Genomic DNA, 26,919 nt, shown 5'->3' with positions numbered 1-26,919 from the left:
GTTCAGCTAGGTGTTACAAACTGACCATTAGTTGTTGTTAATCCACCACAATAGCCAACTCCCACCCCCATAAATTACAATTATACTGATTTTTTTATTTTTATGGTAATTATATCATTCATTTTTAGAGTCATCACTCAACTGGGCATTCATAGATAAAATGATTTAGGTTTATCTTTGTGCACCTTGTCGGTGTCGATCCCGGCCGGCAGGAAAAAACACACGACACGAGTAGTCGGCGGATAGCCTCTGATTTATTTTCTCTCTCCGTACGCCCTGTTCCGGGATCTCGGATCCCGCCTGAGGGAAGCCTCCTCTGGTCCGTTCCCTACGGCTCCTTGTGTGCTTCTCTCAGCAGTCCCTCTTCTTGGTGTGTGTTTTCGCCCCAGGGGTGGTGTCAGCATATATATGGACACATCGACCAATCACATCAAAGTAGGCAAGACGAGCTGATTGGCCAGCGTCAGCTGTTGCTGGGCAGACTAGCTTACAGGGCGTGTTGTTTACTAGCTAGGGAGCAGGAAATGGGCGCCATCTTGGCATACTCGATGGGAGGGGTAATCTAGCTCAGGCTTCACTCCTCACCACAGGCCTCATATCACTCGGTCGACGGGAGGGGCAATCTAGCTCAGGCTTCACTCCTCACCACAGGCCTCATATCACTCGGTCGAGCTCCCAACATCTCCCCCTTCTTTATTTATTAAGATAGGGCGGTCTGTGGGTCCATGTGAGGTGTCTGGGAGTGGGCCTATTTCGCAGGCCGAGGCATGAGAGAATGTAGAGGTCTATACCCTGCTGTGCATCACCTTGTCTCGTACATATCCTTGCGCCAGGACCATGCTCAAGGTGAGTGGTTCATTTTTTCGCAGGGCCAGGCTTTTGTGAACCGAACCTGGATGCATATAGACATTCATTCCTGCCTTCCCCTCAACCCTCGAGGCGGATGGCACTGCAGTACCCTTGGTCTCGCATCTCAATGCCATAACTCTCACTCCCTAGAGGACCCTCGGAGTAGAGCCTGTCTTAGGTTGATCAGGAGAACTTCTCCCGTCTTACCCGTCGTTGGCTTGCCCACTCAACTCTTAAAGCTTATATCTTGGGGGAGACACGGAGGGGTCAGCCGAGTGACATTTGAGGAACCGCGTAATTACTAATTACCAACCATAATCCCCGTTCACTACAATCACTAATTACTATTTTCTAATTATCAATGGGAACACGCCTTAAGCGTGGGGTCCTTCTAGTCTAAGTTCGCAGCCGCGACGGGGAAGGAGACGTACGTAATAATACTAGAACATCCGTAAGAATAATGGCGAGGGCAGCCACGTACTGGTTAAAGGAGCCGTGCCTTTCTAGCCTGAGCCCAGAAAACGCTAGGTGTGGAATCCCCTTGACTCTGGGCCAGCAACATCATCAATGTCATATGTGTCTTTTGGGTCGCCCTTATCGACCGCAGGCACCTAAGAGTCACGAGAGTGACAATCACAAGAGCAAGAATGATCCCATACGCAAGAAGTGACGAAGGTTTGAAGAAGGAGCCTATCTGGCTTAGGACATCATCAAAAAAGGAGGCTGTAAGTATAGGCACCTCTATCTGATCTAGCTGCCGGATAGTCATATCCAGGCGCACGCTAGCGTTCCAAAAGGAAGAATTATAGGTGGTGAGAACATAATCCTGAAATTGCCTGTAAGCCGAACGGTTGACCTGGATGGGGGTAACGCACAACTGGGTGAATGCCCATCTGGCGTCACATAAATTGTTAGCCACCTCCCAGAGTCCCTGGACTTCCTGAGCGATTAGGTCGATCTGCTGCTGTAACGCCATTATGGCGTTGTGCTGGAGGAGGTTGACTTCTTGTTGCTCCCTCAGCGCCAGGGAGGTGGTGTCCGTAAGATTGGTAAAGGCCTGAGCCGTCAGCGTAGACTGGGTCAGAGCAACGGCAGCCGTCACAGCCGTCGCAGTCAGAGTCACGAACAGTGCTGTCAGGGCCGCTGTGATCCCAAAATCTCTCTTACGTCTGAGCATGGGTAGTTGGTCCTGCTGATAGACGGGATGAACCCAAACAGATTCGTTAAAGGGAACCCACATCAGTGGGGGTCGAAGAGCCAACATAGCATACGGGAAAGACCCATTCCAGCAGTTCCCTGTAAAGCATGGTTGGTTACTGCACTTAAAGGAGATGTCAGCAGAGAATACCCATAAGTAGGGCGGTTTTACGCATGCAGCCTCAGAATTAAGGGTGACATTGGTGGTTCCATTAGAGGCAGAAGCGTTAATAGCGAGCATGGGTCTTAAGTCCATGCAGGCTCCGGTGGAGAGGCACAACCAATTTTCATTAAGGGGGAAGGGGAAGCTTATTGCCCACTTGTTGTTCACTCTCAGGTAGGACTCCCACCAGGTCAACGCGAATATGTTGTTACTACCGGATGGAGGAGAGAACCGGGACCACCAAGACATGTTTAGATGAGTCACTCCCACGCCGTCGACAGTACAGGGCTGCCATGAAAGTTGTGACAGGTCCACCATCTGTCTTTTTCGGCTTGGGGACACACGGTATGGGCATGTGGGGAAATCGGGACGGGTGTGCATGGCTGCTCGGGGTTTGCAGGTTGAGTTAAAAGTGATGACTCCGCCGCTAAGTGTGCCAGCTTTAAAACATCCAGGCGAATGCAGGGATGGGACAGACAACCTCACCGTCAGGGAGGTATTGTACCATTTTACAAGGAGGGGCAGGAAGCTAACGCAGGATCCCCGGTGACACGAGGGGTTACTATTAGTGGAAAAAATGACCACGTCATTGGTGATGGGAAGGTCAAAACGTATGGGTCTGATGGTTAACGGTATATCTGGTATGCAAGGCAATCTGGCGGAGCAGTTTTTTGCATACAACTTTGGGAGAGAGGGGGCTGTGGTGGAGATAGCGGCTAGCGCTGGCGGATGATGTATTGCTGCCCACACCAAGTCTGCTCCTATTTCAGTAGTGGTGGTGAGCATCAAAACCAGAAGGAAGGGGGCTGCCGGAAGGCGGCGTGGCCTAGCCACTCTGGCTGCACCGTACCCTAAAAGAGAGCCAATTACTATCGAGAGCATAATCATTACTGTGTCCCATAAGTCATACGGTATTCCTCGGTCGAGCAGCAATATCCTGGTCGGACCGATCTTGATTAGGCTGTCCGCTGCCGTTGAGTTTTGGAGTGTCTCCTGCATTATGTTTCGTTGGATTCGCCACACGCGTCAGCCGTTCTGGGACCCACAATGGTTCTCGTCCTGGTTCCTGCGGGAAAACACAAACCGCACCTCGGTTCCAGCTAACTACTGGATCCGGGCCCATCCATTGTCCCGTCAGGACATCTTTCCATTTCACCCATCCCCTATTGCCAGGAGATGGATTACAATGTTCCATGGCCGGGGAGTGATTGTTGTTATTCAGGTTCAGAAAATTGTATGTGAACAGTGCCATGGAGAGCCGTGCCTTTGGGGGCAGGCCCTGACTTATTCCCCCTTTTTGTTTTTGTAGAATATCTTTAAGGCTCCTATGAGCCCTTTCAATAATTCCTTGACCTTGGGGATTGTATGGGATGCCATGTTTTAACTGTACCCCCATTTTTTCACAGAACTCATTAAAGGCTCTGCTTGTATAAGCTGGTCCATTATCAGTTTTTAATATTTTTGGTTTGTCCCATGCGGCCCAAGCTGTCAGGCAATGATTGATTACATGAGACACCTTTTCGCCAGTTTCAGCAGTCGCAAATATAATATGAGAGCAGGTGTCCGTAGAGACATGAACATATTTAAGAGATCCGAATTCTATCATATGTGTGACATCCATTTGCCAAGTGTCGCCAGGAATCAATCCCCTGGGGTTAACTCCCGTTGATACGACGGGTGTGTATGTGGCGCAAGAGCCGCATAACCGTACGATGTCCCGCGCGTCAGCCCTGGAAATGTGGTACTGGTTGGCTAACGTCCTGGCGTTGACATGAAATCTGTCATGAAACAGACGGGCTTGTTCTATTGAAGATAACATATTGAGTATCCACAACGGGCGAGTGGCCACGTCAGCTGCCGCATTGCCCTGTACCATGGGCCCTGGCAGGCGCGTATGTGCTCTTATGTGAGTGATGTATATTTTGTTGTGTCTATTTATCAGCAGAGTCTGGATAGACAAAAACAAATTAGTCACTTTGGAGGTTGGCTTAATCGGGCCCGCAGTCTCAAGGACCTGCATGGCATTAACAACGTATTTTGAATCAGAAACAATATTAAGGGCCCCTGGGAACTTCTCGAGGACGGTTTGTACAATTTGTAACTCTACCACCTGTGGTTGATCTGGTTCAAATTGTATGCTGATCGGAGGCATACCTGAGACCACATAAGCCCCTATCCCGGTTTTTGACCCGTCCGTATAGATCGTTGTTGCAGGAGTAAGTGGTGTGGACGCGGTGATTTTTGGAAATATCACCGGATGTTGAGTAACAAACTGTAGTATGGGGTCCCTGGGGAACTGGTTGTCTATCTCCCCAAGAAAAACACATCTCAGGATGGCCCACGTATCTATACAAGCAGTCAGGATTTTTATTTGAGAAGCGGTATAAGGTACCCGAATAGCATGGGGTGCAGAGCCAAAATGTTGGATAGCCCTGCCATGTGCCTCCAAGGCCAGGGAAGCGACCGTTTCCGGATAATGTTCGATAATCTTGGCAGGTGAGACCTTAGGGTGCACCCACAAAAGTGGTCCCTTTTGCCAAATCACTGCCGTAGGTTGAGAAACGGTCTGCAACAAGCAGACCTCAAAAGGCTGTTCTGAGTCAATTCTCCGCAATGCAGCTGTACTTAGGGCTTCCTCTATCTTTCTCAGAGCAACTCTGGCTTCCGGGGTGAACTCCCTGGGGGAGGCAATATCCAGGTCTCCTTTCAGGAGGTCGAACAGGGGCTTTAAGTCCGAGTTAGGGATGTGTAAATAAGGTCTGATCCAGTTTATATCTCCCAGTAGCTTTTGCATGTCATTCAAGGTCCTTAGGCTATCTGTTCTGATGGTTACCTTTTGTGGAGAAATCGATGTGGGGGAGACTTTGGTGCCCAGGTAGGTCACTATGTCTCCTCCCTGAATCTTGTCAGGGGCAATATGTAAATTTGCCTTTCTCAGGGCCCTGACCAATTGGCCAAGCATATCCTCCAACTCAGTCACATCTTTTGCACTGATTAGCAAATCATCCATGTAATGAATACATCTAATTCTGGGGAAGGCTTCACGCAAGGGGGCCAGTAGAAAATCAAGATACATCTGACACATGGTGGGACTGTTGGCCATACCCTGGGGTAATGTAACCCACTCGTACCTCTGATCAGGACTCTCTTGGTTAATGGTGGGTAGGGTAAAGGCGAATCTGTGGGTGTCCTCTGGATGCAGGGGGATTGAGAAAAAACAGTCTCTAAGATCTATGGCATAAACTGGCCAGGACCGAGGGATGGCTGAGAGGGCTGGTAGTCCCCTCTGGATCGCCCCCAGGGGCTGCATCTGTGAGTTGACAGCCCTCAGATCATGGAGCAGCCTCCACTTGCCTGATTTCTTCCTGATAACAAAGACAGGGGTATTCCAAGGGGAGGTTGACGGCTTTACGTGTCCCGCCTGAAACTGGGTTTTGACTATCTCAGTTAATGCTAAAAGCTTCTCCTTGGGTAAGGGCCACTGAGGCACCCAAACTGGATTTTGAGATTTCCAGGTGATCTTAATTGGAGCGGGCAGGAGAAGTTTCTCAGTGACCCCTAGGAAAAACCCAACCCGTGTCTACCTTCCCTTTTTTCTACAGGTACGGGGGATGTCCGGCCCTGCAGGGCTGCGCCCAGGCCCTTGCCGGGGACATATCCCTGATTTTTGAGTATCCCTTTGGCTTGGGGAGAGCAGGTGGATGTAAGAGTGACATCCATCTGGGTGAGAACGTCTCTTCCCCACAAGGATACTGGCAGCTGCAAGACAAAAGGTTGAAAATGTCCTCGGTGACCTTCCTCATCACCCCAAGGCAGGGTCACGGCACTAACCTGGGGGGCAGCCACTATCCCCAATCCTTGGAGTGTGTTGTCAGCTGTGTTGGTAGGCCAACTAGGGGGCCAGTCTTTCTTGGAGACGATGGAACGGTCTGCCCCTGTATCTAGGAGTCCTGTTATCTTTTTTCCGTTAATCCTGAGCGATAGCATGGGCCTTTTATCAAGAGTCATATGAAGTCCTTCAAAAATTTCCTTAGAGGAGCCAAGTCCCTGACCCCCTCTAACCCGTTGACCGGACCGGGGTCTCTCATGGAGACTGGGGAACAGTAAAAGTTGTGCTATCTTATCCCCTTCATCAATTACTATGGTCCCTATATGAGATTGTACCATGATTTTGATGTTTCCTAAATAATCTGGGTCTACAACTCCAGGGATCACGGTAAGGCCCCGGAGGGCTGTGGAGGACTGTCCAATCACTAAACCAACTAGCTTGTCGGGTAGTGGTCCTTTGGAGGTGGTTTCAACCACCTGAACGCCCATATCGGGTGTTAATAGGAGTCTGGAGGCGACACAGAGGTCCACGCCTGCTGGCCCGGGGGTGGCCCCTGTGGGGGGGTGCCATCTTGTGTTGTCCTGTCTAGGGAGTGGGGGCCCGTCCGTAAGGAGGGCCCCCTCTGGCCGTTTTTTGGCTCCGTAGTCTCCCTGCCACTAATACGGTTCCCCTGGGCATCAAAAATAGATCTGCAATCTTTTGCTTTGTGAGAACCTTTACCGCACCTTTCGCAGGTTCCCGTTCGTCTGTCTGATTCCTGTCTCTTGGATATAAACTCCCCCTGTCCGGTCTTGGGGCAGTTTTTCCTTATATGGCTGGGATCCCCACACTGGAAACATCCCCTGGGCTTACCAGGGTGATTGGTCTTCTGAGGCCCTGTCTGTTGTAAGGCGGCGGCTAAAAGGGCAGCCACGCCTGAGTTGGATAATGGCCCCCCTATTTCTCTACAAATTTTAATCCACGCCTCTATGTTTTTACCTTTATGGGGTGCTATGGCTGCCCTGCAGTCCTTGGTGCACTGTTCGAAGATTAACTGTTTAATAAGAGGAGCAGCAGCACTCGGATCTGAAAAGAGTCTGTCAGCTGCCTCCTGCATTCTGGCCACAAAATCCACAAAAGGTTCTGTGTTGCCCTGAACAATTTTAGAGAGGCATTGTGAGGCCACCCCTGTGTTGTTTACCTGCTTCCAGGCGCGGATGCCTATGTTATGTATCTGTTCATACACATTTGGAGGGAATCTAGTTTGATCTTGAGCGTACTGACCCTTACCCATAAGCATATCCTCATTTTGCCCCCTATGGCCCCTAGCCGCATTTTTTTCAGCCTGTTCGGCGGCAAACTCAGTATACCAGGCGCGCCAATCCAGAAAAGCCCCGGGGGCCAGGCAGGCTTTAGCCAGTTGGGTCCAATCACTGGGCGTCAGAAAGCCACCGGCAGACAAATTCTCCAACATAGTTATAGTGTAAGGAGCAGTAGGGCCAAATGTGGCAACCGCATTTTTAAGCTCCTTAATTTGCTTGATCTCCAGTGGTTCCCAGTAATTGGGTCCTTGGCCTTGCGCTAGGAGCACCGGATAAAGCCCACATTGTTCATACTCATTCGCCCCTTGAGGAATCTGTTCCATTCTAAATGTCCATCTACGAAAATACCTTCCCTGGGACCTTGGCATTTTTTCACAGGGTGGTGCCTCCCCATGAGATGTCTGTCCCTCCCTATCACAAAATTGTATCTCTTTGTAACATGGCCGACCAGTCTTTGGGGCACAAGATGGCGGGTCGCCAGGCAGACAAGATGGTGGCCCTACATGTGACAACGGTCCAGGCCACTCCCTCCATGGGGGGGGTGACGGAGGATGGCCCCAGGCCGCCATCTCACCACAGGAACCGGTGTTTGGGACCTCCCAGGGTGGCGCGGAAGGCTCTACGGCTTTCCGTTGGGGAGTGCTCAGGAGTTTCCTTCCCTTCTCTAGGTCTGTCTGCATCTTGACTAGGTCTCTACGTAAAGCTGCAAAGGGATTAGGGGGGTCACTTGCCTCATTGTCCTCGCCTTCCGAGGTATCTGAGCCCGAGGAATCCGAGGCAGGGGGTACCTCTCTCTTGCCTCGCTCTCGCGAGCGCCTCCGCACGCTCCCTGCGACGGACCCCTCTCGGGAGGACTCCGAACGGGCCCCTTCAAAAGCTCGGCGGGCCTGAGAGAGCCCATCTGCGCTATCCTTAGCCCCATTCCTCTCCCCTTTGAGGCATGAATGAATCATCTCCCAGAGCGGCCGAACCGAAAGTGGGAGTCGGCGCTCCTCTTCTGCTCTCTCTAAATCCTTACCTAATTTCTCCCAGCAAGGTAGGGACAAGTGCCCCGTCGGCAGGAACCAGGGTGCCGCCTCATCTACTTGTTGGAGAAACTCCGTAAGTGTCTTGGAGCTCATTGATATACCTGAAATCTTGAGCAGGTCTTTCACCGCTCTTACCAGTGACTTGGAACTCTTAGTGGGTAAGTTGCCCATGCCTGTCACTGAGGAGTCCGTTCTCACCGTGTGAGGCTAACCTGCCACATACACGTGAGCTTGAGGGGAGTCTAAAAAGCCCTGTAGGTGCGCGCCACCCAGAGCCCAGGTTTATCCCCTACTCACCTGTCCTGCAGAGCAATACTGGAGCGTCGTCCGCCTCGCCTCGGGGGTGATCAGTTCCCCGTACGGGCCACCAAATGTCGGTGTCGATCCCGGCCGGCAGGAAAAAACACACGACACGAGTAGTCGGCGGATAGCCTCTGATTTATTTTCTCTCTCCGTACGCCCTGTTCCGGGATCTCGGATCCCGCCTGAGGGAAGCCTCCTCTGGTCCGTTCCCTACGGCTCCTTGTGTGCTTCTCTCAGCAGTCCCTCTTCTTGGTGTGTGTTTTCGCCCCAGGGGTGGTGTCAGCATATATATGGACACATCGACCAATCACATCAAAGTAGGCAAGACGAGCTGATTGGCCAGCGTCAGCTGTTGCTGGGCAGACTAGCTTACAGGGCGTGTTGTTTACTAGCTAGGGAGCAGGAAATGGGCGCCATCTTGGCATACTCGATGGGAGGGGTAATCTAGCTCAGGCTTCACTCCTCACCACAGGCCTCATATCACTCGGTCGACGGGAGGGGCAATCTAGCTCAGGCTTCACTCCTCACCACAGGCCTCATATCACTCGGTCGAGCTCCCAACACACCTTACAACAATTGACATGTTATTTTAAGTCTCTTAATCTATCAGTTCTCATTTTTTTTTCTTACAATTTTTCAGCTAAAACACTTCAATTATCTTATTTCTAGAGTCTGCTAAAATCTGGATTTTGCTGATTTTGTATCCTTCATGCAGTTTAATAGATTGTTTTGCCCATGTATTTCCTGTCAATTGGCAGCTATTTATGAAGATTGAACCAGAATCAGTGTTATTCTTTTGGTAGCCCTTTAGGAAAGATTTAATGCATAATATCTGATTATTTCTTTTGTTATGATAGTAACAGTCAATGATGTCATTCACTATTATGAAATGGTGATATTTAACTCTTCATTACTTGGAATACTTGTGACTCAATTTCTCTTTAATATTTAGTTACACAGTGGAAAGGCAAGGTAAATCTTCAATTCTTTCTTTCTACTTAGTAGTTCCTTGGACAGTTAGTTACTACCAAAGTTGATTAGCGGTTTTTTTTTAAATAAAATGATTTTGTGGAATTTAGCATATTTGATGGAATTCAATCCATTGTAATTGTTGTCGGTGATGAAGGTCAAGTTGACCTCATTTGGCAGCCTCTTTCAGCTGATTTCTGACTTCATCTGACATCATCCCGGGAGGTTTCTTTCACAGCCTCCTTGCTCACTTCTAGGACAACATATCACAGTCCCATCATATACTTTTCCTGCTCTACACCTGGAATCAGCCACTGTACCAAAAAGCTTTGGTTCCTTTTACTGAGAAATTCTACTTCAAGATCACAATATGTAAACCTGGTTTATTGCTATGAGGTTATTGATTTTTACCAGAGCTAGTAAAATCGGATGGATGGCTAGCCAGCCAGTTAAATATAAAGTCAAAATAATAAACTATTTTAGTTTTTGGATTTTATTTTACCTGTCTTTGCTCCATATATAGAATCTTAGTTCTCAAAGTCACAGGGAGTGGTAAAATTAAAATATTCCCTAATTACTTGTTTTATTTCTTAACTGCAGCTTAATAATGTAAATACTCCCACCAATATGAATACTAAAAATGTTAGAATTTTACTTTTTTGCCACTTTATTTAATTTAGATCTACATTGTCAGGTCATAAGGTTAATATATATTTCACTCTCTCCTTCTTTAACCTTAGTCTTAGTCCCACAGAAATTTATATAAACACACACATGCCTCCTTCCTTATGTCAATGCCTTTCCATCAACCTTGGCTGTCTGAAGCTAGTTTCTATAGCTTCCTTGGAAAGGGCTCATGGAAATGCTTCCCAGCTTCTTGAAGTTGATAAAACTCTTTGTTGTTCATCCTTGAAAGTCATTTCCTATAAAATGCTGGATTCACAGTGTTTTTCTTGAATATCTTATTTTAGTCTATTTTCTTCTGATCTAGTTAGGTAGAAAACTAACTATGTAATAACTATATAATTTTTTTCTTCTACAAATTATATGCTTTTAAAAAATACACATAAATCCAGTAAATCTGACTACAAGATAGTTGGTATTTGTTTTTCTGAGTTGATGTTTTGGATATTCAGTGTGTTTTTGATATGTAATTTTAAATCATTTTAATTTTTGCTTCTTAAATTTTTTATTAATACATGTATTACATGTTTATATTCATCTTAGGAAGTAGATGAATGTATTTAGCACATCTTAATTCTTTGTATTCTTTCCTCTCCTCCCTCCAATTTAGATTCTCTTCCCATTTGCAAAGGAAATTTCCCTGATTCCTGTTGTCTGCTTTTTATTTTGTTTTTAAAGTTATTTATACTTTGGGTTTCTCATATGAAAGGAGTTATATATTATTTAAATGGGTATCTACTATTGTATACCCATGTTTATAGCAGCATAATAACAGCTAAATCTTGGAAATGGCCTACATTTTCATCAATGATAAATGCATTAAAATATATATATATATGTGTATATATATATAACTACTGTATATGTATGAATATATATATATAACTACTACTCTACCATATATATATATATATATATATATATATATATATATATATATAACTACTACTCTACCATAAAGAAGGATAGATTGAGTCATTAGTAGGATAATGGATACCCCTAGAGACCATAATGTTAAGTAAATCATTTTTAAATTCAAGAAATTTTTTTGAACTATATTCTTTGATATTTCTTCCTGTGGTTTGGTTTTTCTCTTTTGAGATTCCTGAAATCTGTATGTTCCATCTTTGTAGTCTGTTTTCAACATTTGATACTTTCTCCATAGTACTTTTTACCTTTCATTAAAAAAAACTTTTTAGACTTTATCACTTTAAATATTATCAGATTTTTCACACTTCTAGTCTTACTATTTTGTTCATCATATAATACTCTTTTTCTCATTTTCCATTTTTTCCTGAGTTGTCATTTTACTTCTAAGTTTTTCTAATTCTGATTTGTATGACTATTTATACATATTAATCTTTTAATGTCTTTATTTTGTTTTAAAATAACTTACAGTCTTGTTCTATTTATGGATGCATATTTCAAATGCTCTCTCATTATTTCTAGATATGTCTTTTTTTTCTTTTTATAAATTTATATGAAATTTGACCTTGATAATTTACTACTGCTCAGTTTTTTTTTCCAGGGCATCTGTAATGATGTGTTTTTAAAAATCTTGTCATACTTCAGAAAGGTTACAGATCTACATTTACAGTAATTAAATAGTAATAATTATATAGACAGTAGTGATGTATAGTGGTGAGATATATAGGTATAGAGATAGATAGAGATGTACAGATAGAGACATACAGATATAGATGCTTCTGGAATTCCTGATGTTATTTCTTTCTAGCTGTTAAGATCTTGAAGTATGACTAGTGTGATTGCAAAGCCGGAATTTAAATTTATTACTTTTACTTAAATATTTTAACTGAAATTGAAAAAAAAACCCATTTTGTTGGTTAGTTGCAAGCATGCTGAATTTCACTTCCCTGCACTTCTCCTTTCCATGTGTCTTTTTCCATTCATACTCACCCTAGGTTTTGCTGGAAGCCACTTCTTATTTCGAAACCTTGTCCTGGACAGCAGTGCTAACTAGATACCAATTTTGAGATAGCACAACAGCTGGTGGCTTCAATTGCTTCAATCTTTCTTACCCTCTCAGCTGCTACTGTAAAATGAAATGCTTTACAGTAAATAACTAGATGAAGGTCCTTCTGCCCATCACACACTACCTAATTATTTCTTCCCCTTTCTGAAACATAACTATTTAACTCACATGTTTGGTGTCTTTTGGGCCCTTTCTTTGGGGCTTATGGAATACTAGGTACTGAAATTTACTGCAAAATGTCTCCTTTGTGTTTTCATTTGGTAACTAGTTGATTTTTTTTTAAATTACTATTTAATGTTGGTTTCAGAGAGATTGATAATTACACTGTCATTTGCCCTAAAATGCTCTGAATAATATAGTCTAAGGTAAAGGTATTCCATTAAGCAATATATCATGTTCTTCACAAAATGTTTTTTCATTTCATTTTGTTTTGTTTTTTAAGACATGGTCTCACTATGCAGTTCAGGCTGGCCGTGAGCTCATCCTGCTTCAGTTTAAAATGCTTTTAAAAGAAAGGAGGAAATCATCATGGACTCATCAATGAAAGATAAACTGCTACTGGCCATTTCAATACTTTTTCTTCACATTTCTTCTATGTGGTATTTTTGCACAGATGTGAGCATAGTATGTATACAATTTTGTGTTCCATTTTGTTACTGCAACATTATAATTATTTCCTATGACATAAATTTCTAAGTATCTTTGTTCCCTATCTATGCTAAATCTATCATGTGACACATCTATTATTCAGAGAGTCAAATCCTAGTGTTTGGTAAATTTAAACAAAAGGTAATAGTTTGCTGTAGATATGTTGGTACCTGTTTTCTATTGAAATATTCATAAAAGATAAACTGTAGGGCCAAGGATATAGCTCAAGCTGCCTGCCTGGCAAGTACAAGGTCCTGAGTTCAATTCCTAGTATCAAAAAAAGAAACAAATTGTAATTATATCCATGTTACTAATGAGTAACAATAGCTGTATCAGATGTACAGAGAAGTTCCTATTACAAGTATTCATAAATTATTAACTTCTCTGAAGAGATCTCCTGGGACCACATAATTGAGGATGAAGGTGTAGTCATATTTATCTTGAAATCTTATCTTATCTAATATGGGAAACTTTCTGATGATTTTGTCCCCTGCTGTTTATAGTATGTGTCTTTTCTCATTTCTGAGACAAGATACTCATCACGCAAAGTTCAGGGAAGAAGGGTTTATCTACCTCACAGTAGAGGTTTCAGTCCATAATCTGCTGGTCCAAAGCAGGGTAGCACATGGCAAAGGGGCAACTGTTCATAGTGGCAGAAGAAAGCAAAAGCAATGAGAGAAAGAAGGCGTGGCTTGCTTTTTGTCCTTTATACTGTATGCAGGCTACATACTCCTCCAGGGCAGGTGTAGCACTCACACCCTTAATTCTAGGAGGACCAAGAATCAATCACAAACTCTAGATTCAGCTGCCTCCAAAAAGCTCACCCCACCATGACCACATGAGGCTTTGAGGGGACATCTAGACACAAAGCACAGCAGTATGCTTACTCTGTATAAATTTATCTGTGTATATTTTTGTATGTGTGTGCATAAGGGTCTGCATATCTATATCTATATATCTATATCTATCTATATCATCACATGTCACTTCAGTCCAATTGTTTCTTTTGGTCACCAGATCAGGCCAACTGGTCTTGCAAAATCAGTATATTCAAAACTAAACTCTTGTCTTTCTCAAGTAAATTTCACTTTTTTCTGTTTCCTATAAAAGGAAGGTATTAGATATTACCAATTAAATTTGTTGCCTAAAATATATTCCTAAGAGATAGGAAAATACAATTCATTGTAGCCTTTTTATCCTCTCCTTCAACAGTCAATCAAACTAGGCTTGGCAGTATACTCCTATAATCCCAGCACTCAGAAGGCTGAGGCAGGAGGAATGTCGTGATTTTGAGGCCAGCCTGAGCTACAAAGTGAATGCAAGGCCAGTCTGAACTGCATAGCGAAACCCTGTCTCAAAAAAGACAAAAAACAAACAACAAAACAAAAACCAGTCAATCAAGTTTAATAGCTCATACCTCTTTAAAATCTTGATAATTCCTTCTAACTCTCTATTTCTACTGCATTACTTTGGCCCTCCATCATATTTCATGTGGGCATTAGCTATAAGGTATTCATCAATCTTCTCTTTTGTAGATTTGTTCCTCTCATTATGTACCTATATTCCATCCAATCAAGAAAAAAAATATACATAAAACTTAAGCTTTTAAAGAAAATTTTTGGTACCAGAAATCGAACTCAGGACCTCATACTTGCCAGGCAGGCACTATGCCACTGAGCTATATCTCCACTATGTAGGCTTTCTGAAGAGTAAATTATTTTCAAATTTTTCAATAGCTCTCCAACATCAATAATATTAATTTCCTTCACTTAGCCACTAAATCTTGCTTATTTCTTCACGGTACCTAAAACAGCCATAGCACCATGGCTTTGGAGGTATTTGGAAAGCTCGTGCTGTTCCCTTTCTGTGAGATCTGTCCTGACTACCAGTTTGAGATTCAGTCTATGTGTTGTTTTATCTGCCTCAATAAGCACGTAATTGGCTTCAGTCCCAATGATTCAATCAATCGTGTCCATGCTTACACAAGCTGGGACAAAGTCTTTCTCCTGGAAAGACTGAACCCCAGTTGGGTCTTTTGCATGAACTAAAGGAAAGTCAGCTCATGAGCTGAGATTGCTTTATGGTATGGCTGTGTAAGTGTAGAAAAAAAAACCCCAGAAAATCATTTACAAAGAGTAAGAACTAAAGCTGATATAGGCAGACTAGCAAGATGAGTCCATATGGCCCCCCAAAAGGAGTAGCTATCTTAGCTCTGGATGTTATGTACCAGCATTCTGGCTCTTGAGTATCTTTGTATCATTAAAATGAAATACTATCTTGCATCATCATTATTATCATTACTAAATTACTATGAGGAAGTTTCTGGTAGTTGTAATCAGAAAGTCATGAGTAAAACACCTTTGCATCTTCCGTGACTTAGTTACAGCACTTCTGTAAACAGTACCCCATTTATAAAGCCCAACACTACCCTTTCCTGGACTTTCATTTGTACTCTTTAGTACCTGTATCACTTTCTTACTCTTATTCACCTGTACAATGTTGACTCCTAAATCACCACCCTAGGCTAGGTTTCATTCTAAGACTGAAATTTAGATAACTTCATTATTCCAAATTCAAATCCAATATATTCAAAACATACCTTTTATCTTTAACTCCCCTAACAGCACAACTAACCCGAATCCTGGATCTCATCATCTCTTTTTCTCTCTCTTTGAGTCATCCACAGAGATCATTATGCTACAAATGCGTGTGAAATCTCCAATCATTCCTCTACAATCAATTATATGCAATCATCAAACTTTTTAATATCTCTATTTCTTAGCACATAAATAACTGAAAAAGGACTTGAAATCTAAACTGATGCATACCTACATTGGCTTTATTTTCAGTAACAGGTTTGTAAATAATATAGTAATAATTTTCCATAATTGCGGAGTGACAATTCCAGATGACAGTCACTGAATTTCAATGTCCATTTCTTTGGTGATACCCATACGAAGTGACACTGGGAGGCCTGGGAAGGAAAAGAGGGAGAAAGGCTGAATTTGATGCAAAAAAAAAAGATTTCCAGAGCATTTTCTTGGAGTCTTCTCTACTACTCCAAACTATAACATTTGTTTAATCCTTTATTAAAACTTTTTTACTAGACATTTTCCATCTGTTAAGCTCCCTGAAAGCAAAAAAACCTTGTCACAGTTGAAGCACACACATATTTACGAGAGTTATACTAGGCAAAGAGGCCCAAAGCCTATCAGGATGATTTGGGAAAATGGAGATAGGAAAGTTTTACTTCAACTGAGTAAAACAAATAATAAAAATTATGATCTATTTTTTCCACTTGTAGTTAATAACAGGATAAGGAAAATATGCACATTATAAGTCATTGTTCTGATGAACACTATTAACAAACGATAAAGTAAAACAGACTTAAAAGCATTGGCTAAAATGCATTTGGAGTGTTTGCAGTTATAAAACTTCCAGAAACAGATGGAGAGCCATTTTGACCCAAGTATCTGCCTTACTTAGGAATTCTATTTGTTTCTGCCTTACTTTTTAAACCCAGATGCCAGATTAAGAGTTACTTGCTGTGTGACCATTATTCTTTTCTGCCATCACATAAACTGAAGAAAATGTATCTTCTTTCCAAATATCTTGGAGAAGTTGCTGAAAGATAGATAGCAGTAGCTCTGTCTCCAGACTTTCAGACTCACCAACCTGACAGTACTCACTGCAGTTTCTCCTGTAGGAGGACACGAAATGGATCCTACTCTGGTGCCTCTACGAGGCTGTGATACCTGCAGAACTCTGGCTTCATGAAAGTAAGACTGAGAGGCAAGAGTGACCTCTGCTTCTGAAAAGAATTTGTTTCGTTCGTACCATTCCAACTATTGAACAATCGAATACTCGGAAAACACTATGGCAACCTTCACTTGGGTTAAGGATGCGAAATAAGGCTCCATACCAGCACTAGGGGCTATTCAGAAAAGCCCCACTGGAGAAAGGGGCATCAAAGCCCATCCATCACTGGTCTCCACAACAATCTTCACAATCTTTTGGTTTTCCTTTGCCTTGAAAATAAGCCAAGAAGTTAGTGCCAGGATAATTACTCCTTTTGACCGAGCTCTAAAGTCCCGAGGAACACAGGTACAAACTGCCAACTTGTAAAGGGGCGGGCCTCCGTCGCCTCGGCCGCCGCCCGGCTGTCTCCAGTTCTGAGCTCCGTACACTCCGCAGGACACCGCCCCCGACGCCGCCCCGCCCCTCACCTTGCCGGCGCCGCGCTCAGACCGTGAAGGTGCGGGGGTGCTCGGTGATTGGCGGCGGACCGGCGCTTCCCGGTTGCCATTGGCTGCCCGCGTTTCTTTGTTCCCGGTTCTAGCCGCAAGGCGGCTGCGGCGAACTAATTGGGCAGCGGAAGTTCGAAGGCTGAGCGCCGAGGCAGTGGCCCCTGAGTCCGAGCAAAGGAGCTGGAGGCCCGGCGAGCTTGGCGTGGCTGCCCAAGAAGGAAGGAGGAGAGAATCCTTCTAGAACACCGGCATGGATCTGGAAGCCAAAGTTAAAAAGGTGAGAGGCGCCGGCGGCCAACGGCGCTCACTTCACCTGCGTCCCGGTTGCCACCTGTCGTAGCTCGCGACCCGCCTGTGCAGGGACCCTGGGGCGGGAACCCCCTTCCCCGGGCCCGCTGGTTCCCCAGGACGTGGCTCTCCCGACCCACCACGCCCAGCCTTTGAAGGTTTGAAACTTTCCTGGAAGTGTTTCCGTAGCGACTCTGCCTCGCCGGAGGGAAAAGTCGAGGTTAGGGCAATTGGGGGCGAGACCGTGCCACTCCTTCCTGTCACAGGAAATAACGCGATCCAACCTCAGCAGTGTAGGGGGGCTGGGGAGGCTATGACACTCTTCGCCTTCTCCCCTCTTCCACCTCGACCCCCCAGGCGCCCTGGAATGGGCGCTGACTGCTGCGATTGCTTCGCGCCAGCCGCTGCTGATAACTTGTGAGGTGATGACTTTCCATGTGTGTGTTCATTCATTACGGGATCACCAGAGCATGGCTCCCCCTTAGGGAGTCATCGCTCGGGAAATACACTCTCCGTCTTTGGCAGCTGGCCACCATCAGCGATTGTCACCCGTGCTGAGGGCCGGGAACACTTCCAGCCTGAAGGTTCCCGGACAGCTGGAGTTTAGGCCCTGTCCGAGCTTCCTATGGGTGTGGGGCCTCGGGTCGCCTGGGAGAAATGTGAGAAATCTGATATCACATTCGAGGGTGCTATTCTGTGTGATAGGTCCTGTTCCAGGGAATTGCTCCTATTTACTTTACACCAAATTTAAGTTAACCAGTCTCTTATCAAATAGGGAAGGAAGCTGTGCAGAGTAAGAAAGGGAAAAGTAGAGACAAGTCATTTTTCTTCTCTAGCTCACATGTGGTTGCCAGTGTTATAATTATTTCATCTTCCAGAAGGCAGACTTTATGACTTTGAACATTAATTCTGTCTTTGCCCAGAATTGAATCCTTAAAACTGTATGCAAATAGAAAGTGTTGGTTTAAGGAACCTGTGAACCAATAAAATTTGCACTGAGAAAACAGTTCCTTCATCTTTTAAGGACAAACTTAGTTTTCAGAGGGAATCCAAAGACAAGAAAACGTGATGTAAATTCTAAGAATGGGATAATTGTGTTTTCCTGTTTGATATCTGTTAAATAATACTGTTTTTGTAATTTTTTTTTTTTTGCTATGTAGTTAAGGTGTTCATGAACACTGCTTTATTTTCATGTATGTAAGAGCTACTAAACTTAGTACTTATCTAAAATTTTGTGGGTCATGTCGTTGGTTATAAATATTAATTAAACATGGCTTTGTAGAACTTAGCGTCCTTTAGGGGAAAGGTGGGATGAATGGGCAAAGCACAGAGGATTTTTAAGGCAGTAGCACTATTTTGTATGATACTATAATGTTGGATATGTATCATTATACATTTCTCAAAACCTATAGAATGTACAGTATCAGGAATATTCTAATGAAACTATGAATTTTGGAGACAGTAATTTATCATTTCATCAGTTGTAATATACTCATCTGGTGTGGAATTTTGATAGTGGGTGAGGTGGTGTGTGTGAGGGAAATACCTGAAAGTGTTTTATAAACTCTGAGACAAAGAATAATTCTGAAATGAAAAATTCAAATTCTATGTGTTTTTAAGGGAAAAATCAAAATATTAATACTAAAATTTCAAAATGTAGGTTATGATAAATAATGCCTTTGACATCATGGCATAATTTCCCTCTTCCATTTCCCTTTTACTTTAAAAGGATATCTTTCAACCAAAAATTTTAACCTTCTCTATCTTCCTCTTCTGACTCCACCCCAAGAAAAAAGATCTGCAGTTTAAAGATAGGTAATCCCATGACATAAAAAATTTCCTTGTGATTGGTCGTGATTCTTAGAACAAAGTCTTCAGCCTGTAAATTGGAGACAGGGATGCCCATTTTGACTGCCAGCCACATCCTTACTCTGCAAATAACTCATAATGGGTTTGATTTTCAGTGGATTGAACAAAAAGTTTTGCAGTACAAAACAGTTTGGAAATCTCAGGCATAAATTTCACAGTCTTAACCATAACCTCAAAATAACCTTACATGCCTGTTAGAATTTTTTTAAAGAAAAGATTACAGTTATCCTTGATTTATCTGCAGAGGCTACTCTTTACTTTGATACCTACTTTTCTATTTTGACTTGGTTATATCAGAAAAGGTAATAAGTTGAGTGCATCCTGAGAAAAGGTAGGTTGAAAGTTGAAACAAAGACACAATCATTTAAATAAAACTAAATTTGACTAGTGTTTTCAGGTACATGGAGGTTTTTTTTCTTTTAAAAGTACTCATACTATGTTGATTTCATAAGGCATTTCCCCAGGCAGGTAAAAAATGTTATTTTTTTCCACTGATATTTCATATAAAACAAGTTAAAGCGAGTTGGCTTTACTATCCAATGACCAAAGTGGATGATACTATTGTAAGATTCTTAGTTTATAAAGGGAGAGCTCATCCACCTCATCTCAATAAATTTGGACTAACTACCAGTTAAGGCCTCACTATATCACAAAGACAAGGGATTTTCATAATTACAATTTGCTATATTTTGTTTTGTTAAAGTAAGTGAGCTGTTGCTAGGATGTGGGGGAGAGTTTGGTTATACAAGAGTTTTTGCTTTGGTCATATTTTAGAACAGAATTTGACTTTTATGTTCATGCTTTTGTCTTTTAAGTGAGTCATTCGGAACTTTTTCTTGTATCTTAAGTTTCTCATCATAATTGACACTGTTAAGTAGAGTCTAGGTCTGTTTGAAAAAAAAAATGGCCTTTAAGAAACAGACTCTCCTTTTGTGGTGAATGGTAAATCCGTGGCTCACAGCCAGCTGTTTCCCCCTTTCCTTTTTGTGTTACTCTCCCATGAGAATGACTTTTTTCTTTCAAAAACATACCAGGGAGAAAGAGAACTCCAACAATTTTCCTTATGTTCCTGAAATTGCCACAGGGCTTAGCTTCACTGTATTCACTTTTTGCCATCTTCTGATCTCTATCTTTTGGTCCGTACTAATATTTTACGTAGTTTTCTGAAGACTCTCATTTATTTATTTAATTTTATTTTTAAGAATGAGGTGCATTGCAAACCTGAACGTTTGGTAAAATTCCCCATCCTGCTTCTACATTTATTTTAAATACTTTCATTTTTAGCCCAAAAAATGCTAATGAATCCAAATGATTATGATTGGAAAAAGAGCTGAACCACAAAGATTATTTCCATGAGAAATTAGAATTTAGGTGGCCCATACTAAAGTGAAAAAGGTAAATACAGTATTGGGTAACCTGGATGCTCAAATTTACCTTTTGGGTTCTCTGCTTGAAACCATTCTTACTGCAGGAATCATTGAAACCACTTTTGCAGCAGGATTCTTTGGTGCGGGTGGGGACAAAGGAAGAGGGAGGGACTTTTGTGATTTGCTTTAGAGTGACTGCCTTCTTAACCCATGGTGTGATTCATTCCTTTGATTGGATATGAACAGTCACTTTCTCTTATTTGTCCTGATTAGTTTGAATAAATCTATACTAGATTTTCTGTTGATTTGGTTCATTTATGCTATTTTATGAAGTTGAAATCGAAATATATTACTTGACTAGCTAATACTTATAGTTCATTACCTTACTCTGATATTGCTTATAAAACACCCATACTGTATCTTCAGTACTAATTATTACCCATTCTAAATTGAGAGTCATCCCTCATCACGGTGCAGCCTCCTCTAGGAAAGCTTTTTCCATGTTCTTACCTAGAAGTCAATCTTTTCCACTAAATAGCCAAAGTGTGTTATCTGTAACACTTAGGACAGTCTTTATCCTTTACCTCTGGATTTTAGTGATTTGGTAGTTTCACCTTTTAACCTGGATTGCAGCTTTTTGAGAGATTAATTTATAATACCTGCATATTTTCTTTGCTGTGCAGCACAACCTTATGACATAGAGCTTAGTGACATTGTAGCATGTAGAAATTTAGGCTGAAACATCATAATCTGAAATTGGGCAACCTTACTCTGAACTTGAATGCAGAATCCATGTTACTCTTATCATGCCACCTAACCTCTGTGTCTTACATTCCTCATCTTGTTTACTAAATACAAATGTAACCATTATATAAAGAGAAATATACATTTCTAGTTCCACTTGTTTGAAGGAATTTTACTTGAGCAAGTAGCTTCTATTTCAATAAAATTAGCAGCCTATTGGTTTTCTGGGCTTTATTTGTACTTCTACATGTTATAAGTATGCCCTTTAGCGCAAATTGTCTTTGTTTTTGGATACAACATCTTTTAAAAGAAAAAACTATGGTGAAAAGAAATTTCTGGGAGACTTTTACAGGCAAAGAAATTGTTCAGCCAATCTTAAACAGTATACTCTGTCTTCTAGGGTTCTCCGAAATTCCTGGTTTATATTGGAAGCCAAGAATAATGCTGTCTTTTAGCTATTCAATATGGGCCAGAGCAATAACAACCTTGCATTTAGTTCTGTTTTGTAAGTTTAGCCAGCAGTATCTGAAATTGTCGAGGGCACTCATGGTTGAGTTGTAGAGGAGTCCGTTCTACCTTCTGAACTCAACAGTTGATAGCCTCACAGCTGTCATTGATAGGCTGTGCTTCTTTCTTTCCCCTAGTAACACAGTGTTCACAGCACTACTGAAATGTTAGATCTGACAGTTAAGAATATAAAGTAGCTAAAGCAAACAAATAGATAATGCCAGGAGGAGAAGAACTATTTGTTTTAATTTTCCGTGTGCATTCAGAATCATTTGTTGTAAAGCAATGAAATATACCAAAATTACCATGTATTTCATGAAGCTGTTAGGGAAAAATCCAGCATCGTGTAGATGGAACTAATATTGCAGAACACGGTATACAAAGAAGGAATATTGAATGGGACTTTCTTAGTAGAAAGAGAGTGATAAATTGGAAAAATCAGTTCTGTGTTCGCTCTCTGAGAGGTAGAAGTAGGAATACAACTTGACCACATGCTAATTTAACTTTTTTTCTTTTTATAAACCAAGTCACTACAGTGTGTTTAGAAATTAGGAAAGATCAGTAAGTATCCAGAATATGTAAGTATCTATAGTATCTGTCTTAGTTATTTTTTACTGGTTGCCAAGACAAAATACCTGAAGCCCAAAGTTGGGGAAGGAAAGGTTTATTTCTTACAGTTTTTGGAGATTTCAGTCCACACTCAGTTGGCTCCAAGCCAGGCAGGCATGGCTGGGCCGCACTTCATGGCGGCTGCAAACAGCAAAAAGGAACCAGCAAAGAGAGCAAGATACATCTTCTTCCTGCCATTACATCACATCCTGGCTTCACCCCTATGTGGGTGGAGCAATGACACCATCAATCGAAGCACTAGACAATGAACCATCACAAATGCACAATGCAAACTCATGAGGCCTGGGGGCCACAGACATAAACCATGACTGTATCTCACCCTGCTTTCTTTACATGTTTAATTTTGGCATAGGCTGACAGCTAATAATCTGAGTCCACTACTTTTTGTAAAGTTGGCCATTTTGTATTTCATTTTTCTTACTTATGTAAGTCATTAAGGAAACTGGATGACTTCTAAGCTTTCCTTAAATCTTTTGACTCATTTTGACTTAGTAAGTTGGTCTATCAAGTATTATGAGAATTATGCATTTATAAACCCACATGTAACTTTCTGTTACATACGTGTCAATGAAATAGTATAGTATATAAGTGTTATACATCAAAGAATTCCATGAGAAAATCAGTAGAGCAAGCTGAATAGTATTTCCCATAAATCTTAGCCAACTTTCAACAGTTTTGCACTGAATGAGGTCATTTTAGTAGTGGGGGGGGGGCTTTTGAAGATGTTAAATTTAACTAATTTAAATCTGTGGTATGAAACTTGAAAGACGTGTAAGCTGCTGTATATAATAGTGTTGGTTAAAGAACCCTAGAATCAATGTATTACTCTTTTTGTAAAAAAATGTACTAAGCAGTGAAACCTAGCAAACTTAAATATGCATACCTTTATCTGATTCCCTATTTTCTAAGTAAGACTTTTGGTAGACAGAATATTTAGGAAAAAATACAAATGAAATTAGTGTAAACTAATAACTCACTGCACTAAGCATGTGGTAAGTTTAGTAATGAGCAGAAAAGACCCCAAATTTACACTTTCTTGAGGAATGACAGAACAAAAAGTAAGTGAAAGTAAATGGCACAGTGCATGAAGTAAACACACCTGGGATTATACTGGATTTCCAGCAGAAGTAATTTTAGTGATTCCTGGGCTTGGTTCCTAATTTTGCAGACTTTAAGAATTATTAAAAAGTAAATCAAAAAGCAGTTTTTAGTGTTAGAATATGAAAAAGCTTATAAATGGATAAGGCTATAATAATTATGTGGTCAGCCTATAAAATACACCAGCTTACCTATAGGTCCTCTTGATTATAAATGCCTTACAAGAGAGTCATTCTTGGATTTCCTGTTTACAGTCATTGCAGGGTTTTGTTTGGTAACTCCTGTCATGGTAACTGATTACAGTTTTTCAAATGAATTTGTGAGATCATTATTAATGTGCAGTACTTACAGAAAATTGTTTTAATTTTCACAGGATGGTGAAATATTCAGGCAAATTATATATATTATGGCTTTTTAAGGAAAATACAATTGTAAGATTAATCAAATTTTAAAAAGGGTTCAAATCTCATACTTAAGATTTTAGAGACAAATTGGCAATTGATAACTTTATCACTGTTAAGTAACTATCCATGTGATAAGTTTATTTCAAGTATTTTTATTAGATTAGGTCTAGCTGGATACTTTTGAAGTATCCAGCTACAAACTTTGATTCTCCCGTTACAGAGCTACAGTCAAGTTTAGACTAGTTTCATCTAAATTTTTTTCTAAGTACCCTGTAGGGAATTGGATAAAGGTGTGTGTGTGATTTTAGTTTGCAAGATTTCACAGCTTTTATTTGGTCATATTCAAAGTAGAAGAGAACAATTTAGAATTGCCAGTTTCCCTGCTAAGATAGGTGGACTAGAAGGTTTCAGCAAGGCTGGAAAGCAGGGAGCTTTGTAAAAAGCCCAACAGTGGAGATTACTGAGCTCTTGTCTGCTAAAGAGAGTGAGACTACTACTGTATAAATATATTTAATCTCTGCAGTACTGACTCATTCTCAAACCATGAATGATTCAGTCTGTGTTTATTATAGTGACAGTCTGGCTACATTGGAAAAAAACTATAAAGAAGAGTTTCACAGTGTCTGCTATGCAGCTTCTTATCAGAGCCCTGAGCCTAGCAAAAACGAGGTCGAAAGTCTAGCTCAAATGCTATAATGGAGTCCATTAGTAAGTCAAAGCCACATGAACTTAACTTTCCTTGCTTATTTGATGATAAAGTTATATCATGTTTCATTGCAGAATGATCAGGCAGCTTTATGGTGGATTTTTGTTTTTGTGTAAGGACTTGATGACCATCTTGATAGAATGAGTCATAAAGGTATAATATTTGTTCTTTCCTTTATAGGGTAATGACCTGCAATAAAAATAACTGGGACTTAACAAGAAGTTATTTGTTTTTTTATAAAGAATATTAAAAGTGTAGTTTAAATTTGAAACTACAGAACCTAAACTCCATTTCTATTAGTATCACCAAAATGTATGATATCAGAATTGGTAGATAAAATATAAAGAAGGAAATAAAACATAGGCAAGATGTGCAAATTAACTACAGTGCTAGATAGAATGGAATAAGCACTAAAATAAGGTTTATTTGTGATGAGGAATTGCGCTTTTGAAAAAATCTATCATGAGTTGATACTTTTAAAAACACAAAAATGAACTGCAAAAAAACCCCTTCTGGTCTAGTTGTTAAAGTTACTAAAGGAAACAGATTTAAAGTTACTTTATCAAAGTAATTAATAGTCCCTAATTGTTTACCCTCAGTTTCTTTATATGTCTCATTATGGACTGGTGGCTCAGAGTTTACAGACTGCCACATTTTGAATAGTGTCCAATAATAGGAATACAAAGAACTATTGTAAAGCCTCAGAAGCATAAGTAATTAACTTTAATTAGGTAGACAGGGGTACTTTATTGAGGAAACAACTTCTATAGAAGAAAATTAGGCAAAGAAAACGTTCCACAGGAGGAGTAAATAGCATGAACTGAAGGTTCTGAAAATGATAGAAAAGTTAGTAAATCCTTACTTGGAACTCATATTAACTGTGCTCAGTTTGAATCTTCTAAAATGAAAGCAAAGCAGATGAGCTGCAGTCTGGTAATTTTCCCCATAATAGGACTTGAATTGAGGAAGTGTGCAACTGAGCTGCTACAGGAAGGTAGTCTGCTGCTGAGGATCTACTCCCTACCCTAACTTTGCTTCTTATGTAATGCCCTGTGTCCATCTTCTGATAAGAGAATGAAGCTTCACACTGTGCCCACAGTGCTGTTAGCTGGCCTGACTGGAAGCTGTGTGTTGACACCCCCACCCACATCTTCCATCCTCCTTAGATTAGTGTTACTGGTTGATACATTGTGTCAACTTGTGAACTGTAGATGTTTAACAAAGCAACTCAGCAGGAAGCCAAGGATCTTACTTTGTAAACATCCTCAGCCTGTGCAAGAGAAAGAGGGCACTAAAGTTGTATGCGAGCCACACCCTCTCTGGGGTGTGGGTTGCCTACTTACGCAAGAAGAGAAAAGCGGCTTGGTCACCCCACTTTTACTCTTGTTGCTTTGCTGACTTATGCTACCTTGAACTGTTGCCCCTCACCATGGCACCCTGCCTTGGAGCCAGCTGATTATGGACTGAAACCTTCACAAACCGTGAGCTAAATAATCCTTTCCTACCGTTATTGTGGGTGTTGGATATTTTGTCTCATCAATGAAAGAAAAATAACAAGACAATCAGTGACTATCAGAAGTGACAGGCTGGAGCAGTAGAAGGTATGGCTGGCTGCTGGACCACCTAAGTTTCTTTGGCTGAAACTGTCATATATCCAAGCCCCAAGTCAAGGGAAAGAGAAGTCCAGCCTAGCAACCAGGAACTTTTGGGAGCTTTACTGCTACCACATGGAATGAAGAATTAGAACCCTTACTGCAATCTACTATGTATGTGTGCAGTAGTATGATTGTTAAATGTGGGGCTTTAGGATACTTTTCTGCATTTTCATGTCATATTCTGAGTTATCCTGTATAGTATCATGGCCTACTGATGATTCAGAGCAAGTAATCTTTGGTCCTTCCAAAAGACTATATAGAAAAATTAACTTTACAAGAGACCTTACTTGATTTTTAGAGGATTTATTAATCTAGACACTGTTCTGTTAGCTTTGAGGCACAGACATCTTGAAATTCATTCCAACCAGGTCTTGTTGCTTGAAATGTAGACCTATTGTCTGTGGAAAATGGCAAGGTGTTTTAAGAATTTTAAAGACGAT

At 41.5% G+C, this 26,919-nt stretch overlaps 2 protein-coding genes and 1 long non-coding RNA gene across 4 annotated transcripts in view; 1 reads left to right on the top strand and 2 right to left on the bottom strand.

Annotated features, from left to right (window-relative positions):
* Positions 1-235: 235 nt before the first annotated feature.
* On the bottom strand, positions 236-10,531 carry LOC134474327 (uncharacterized). Its single transcript, XM_063241872.1, has 2 exons — positions 8,665-10,531; positions 236-3,275 (listed from the first exon to the last, which is right to left on the bottom strand). Exon 2 carries the CDS (start codon positions 3,206-3,208, stop codon positions 1,334-1,336), a length of 1,875 nt encoding a protein of 624 aa, XP_063097942.1. The 5' UTR covers positions 3,209-3,275; positions 8,665-10,531; the 3' UTR covers positions 236-1,333.
* A 5,246-nt stretch (positions 10,532-15,777) lies between these two features.
* LOC134474321 (uncharacterized) lies at positions 15,778-17,183 on the bottom strand. Its single transcript, XR_010045113.1, has 2 exons — positions 16,887-17,183; positions 15,778-15,938 (listed from the first exon to the last, which is right to left on the bottom strand). It is a non-coding gene; the product is annotated as an uncharacterized LOC134474321 (long non-coding RNA).
* A 3-nt stretch (positions 17,184-17,186) lies between these two features.
* Positions 17,187-26,919, top strand: part of Tes (testin LIM domain protein) — a 45,565-nt gene continuing 35,832 nt past the window's right edge. Inside the window, exon 1 of one of the 2 annotated variants that reach the window (XM_063241859.1) lies at positions 17,187-17,488. In XM_063241859.1, the coding sequence (XP_063097929.1) occupies positions 17,462-17,488 (27 nt within the window). In that variant the 5' untranslated portion in view covers positions 17,187-17,461. Of the gene's footprint in view, positions 17,489-26,163; positions 26,306-26,919 lie in introns of those variants that run through there. The other variant, XM_063241852.1, reaches the window with a different exon arrangement.

This window comes from Cavia porcellus, unplaced genomic scaffold, assembly GCF_034190915.1.
Source record: "Cavia porcellus strain 051 isolate PalLab524CR breed Dunkin Hartley unplaced genomic scaffold, mCavPor4.1 scaffold_2, whole genome shotgun sequence".
NCBI classification, from domain to species: Eukaryota; Metazoa; Chordata; class Mammalia; order Rodentia; family Caviidae; genus Cavia; species Cavia porcellus.
This window is presented reverse-complemented; position numbering and strand designations above follow the sequence as displayed.

What these genes read in the sequence shown, in the direction of transcription:
- LOC134474327 (XM_063241872.1), bottom strand. Translation starts at nt 3,208, where the DNA reads ATGCAGGAGACACTCCAAAACTCAACGGCAGCGGACAGCCTAATCAAG.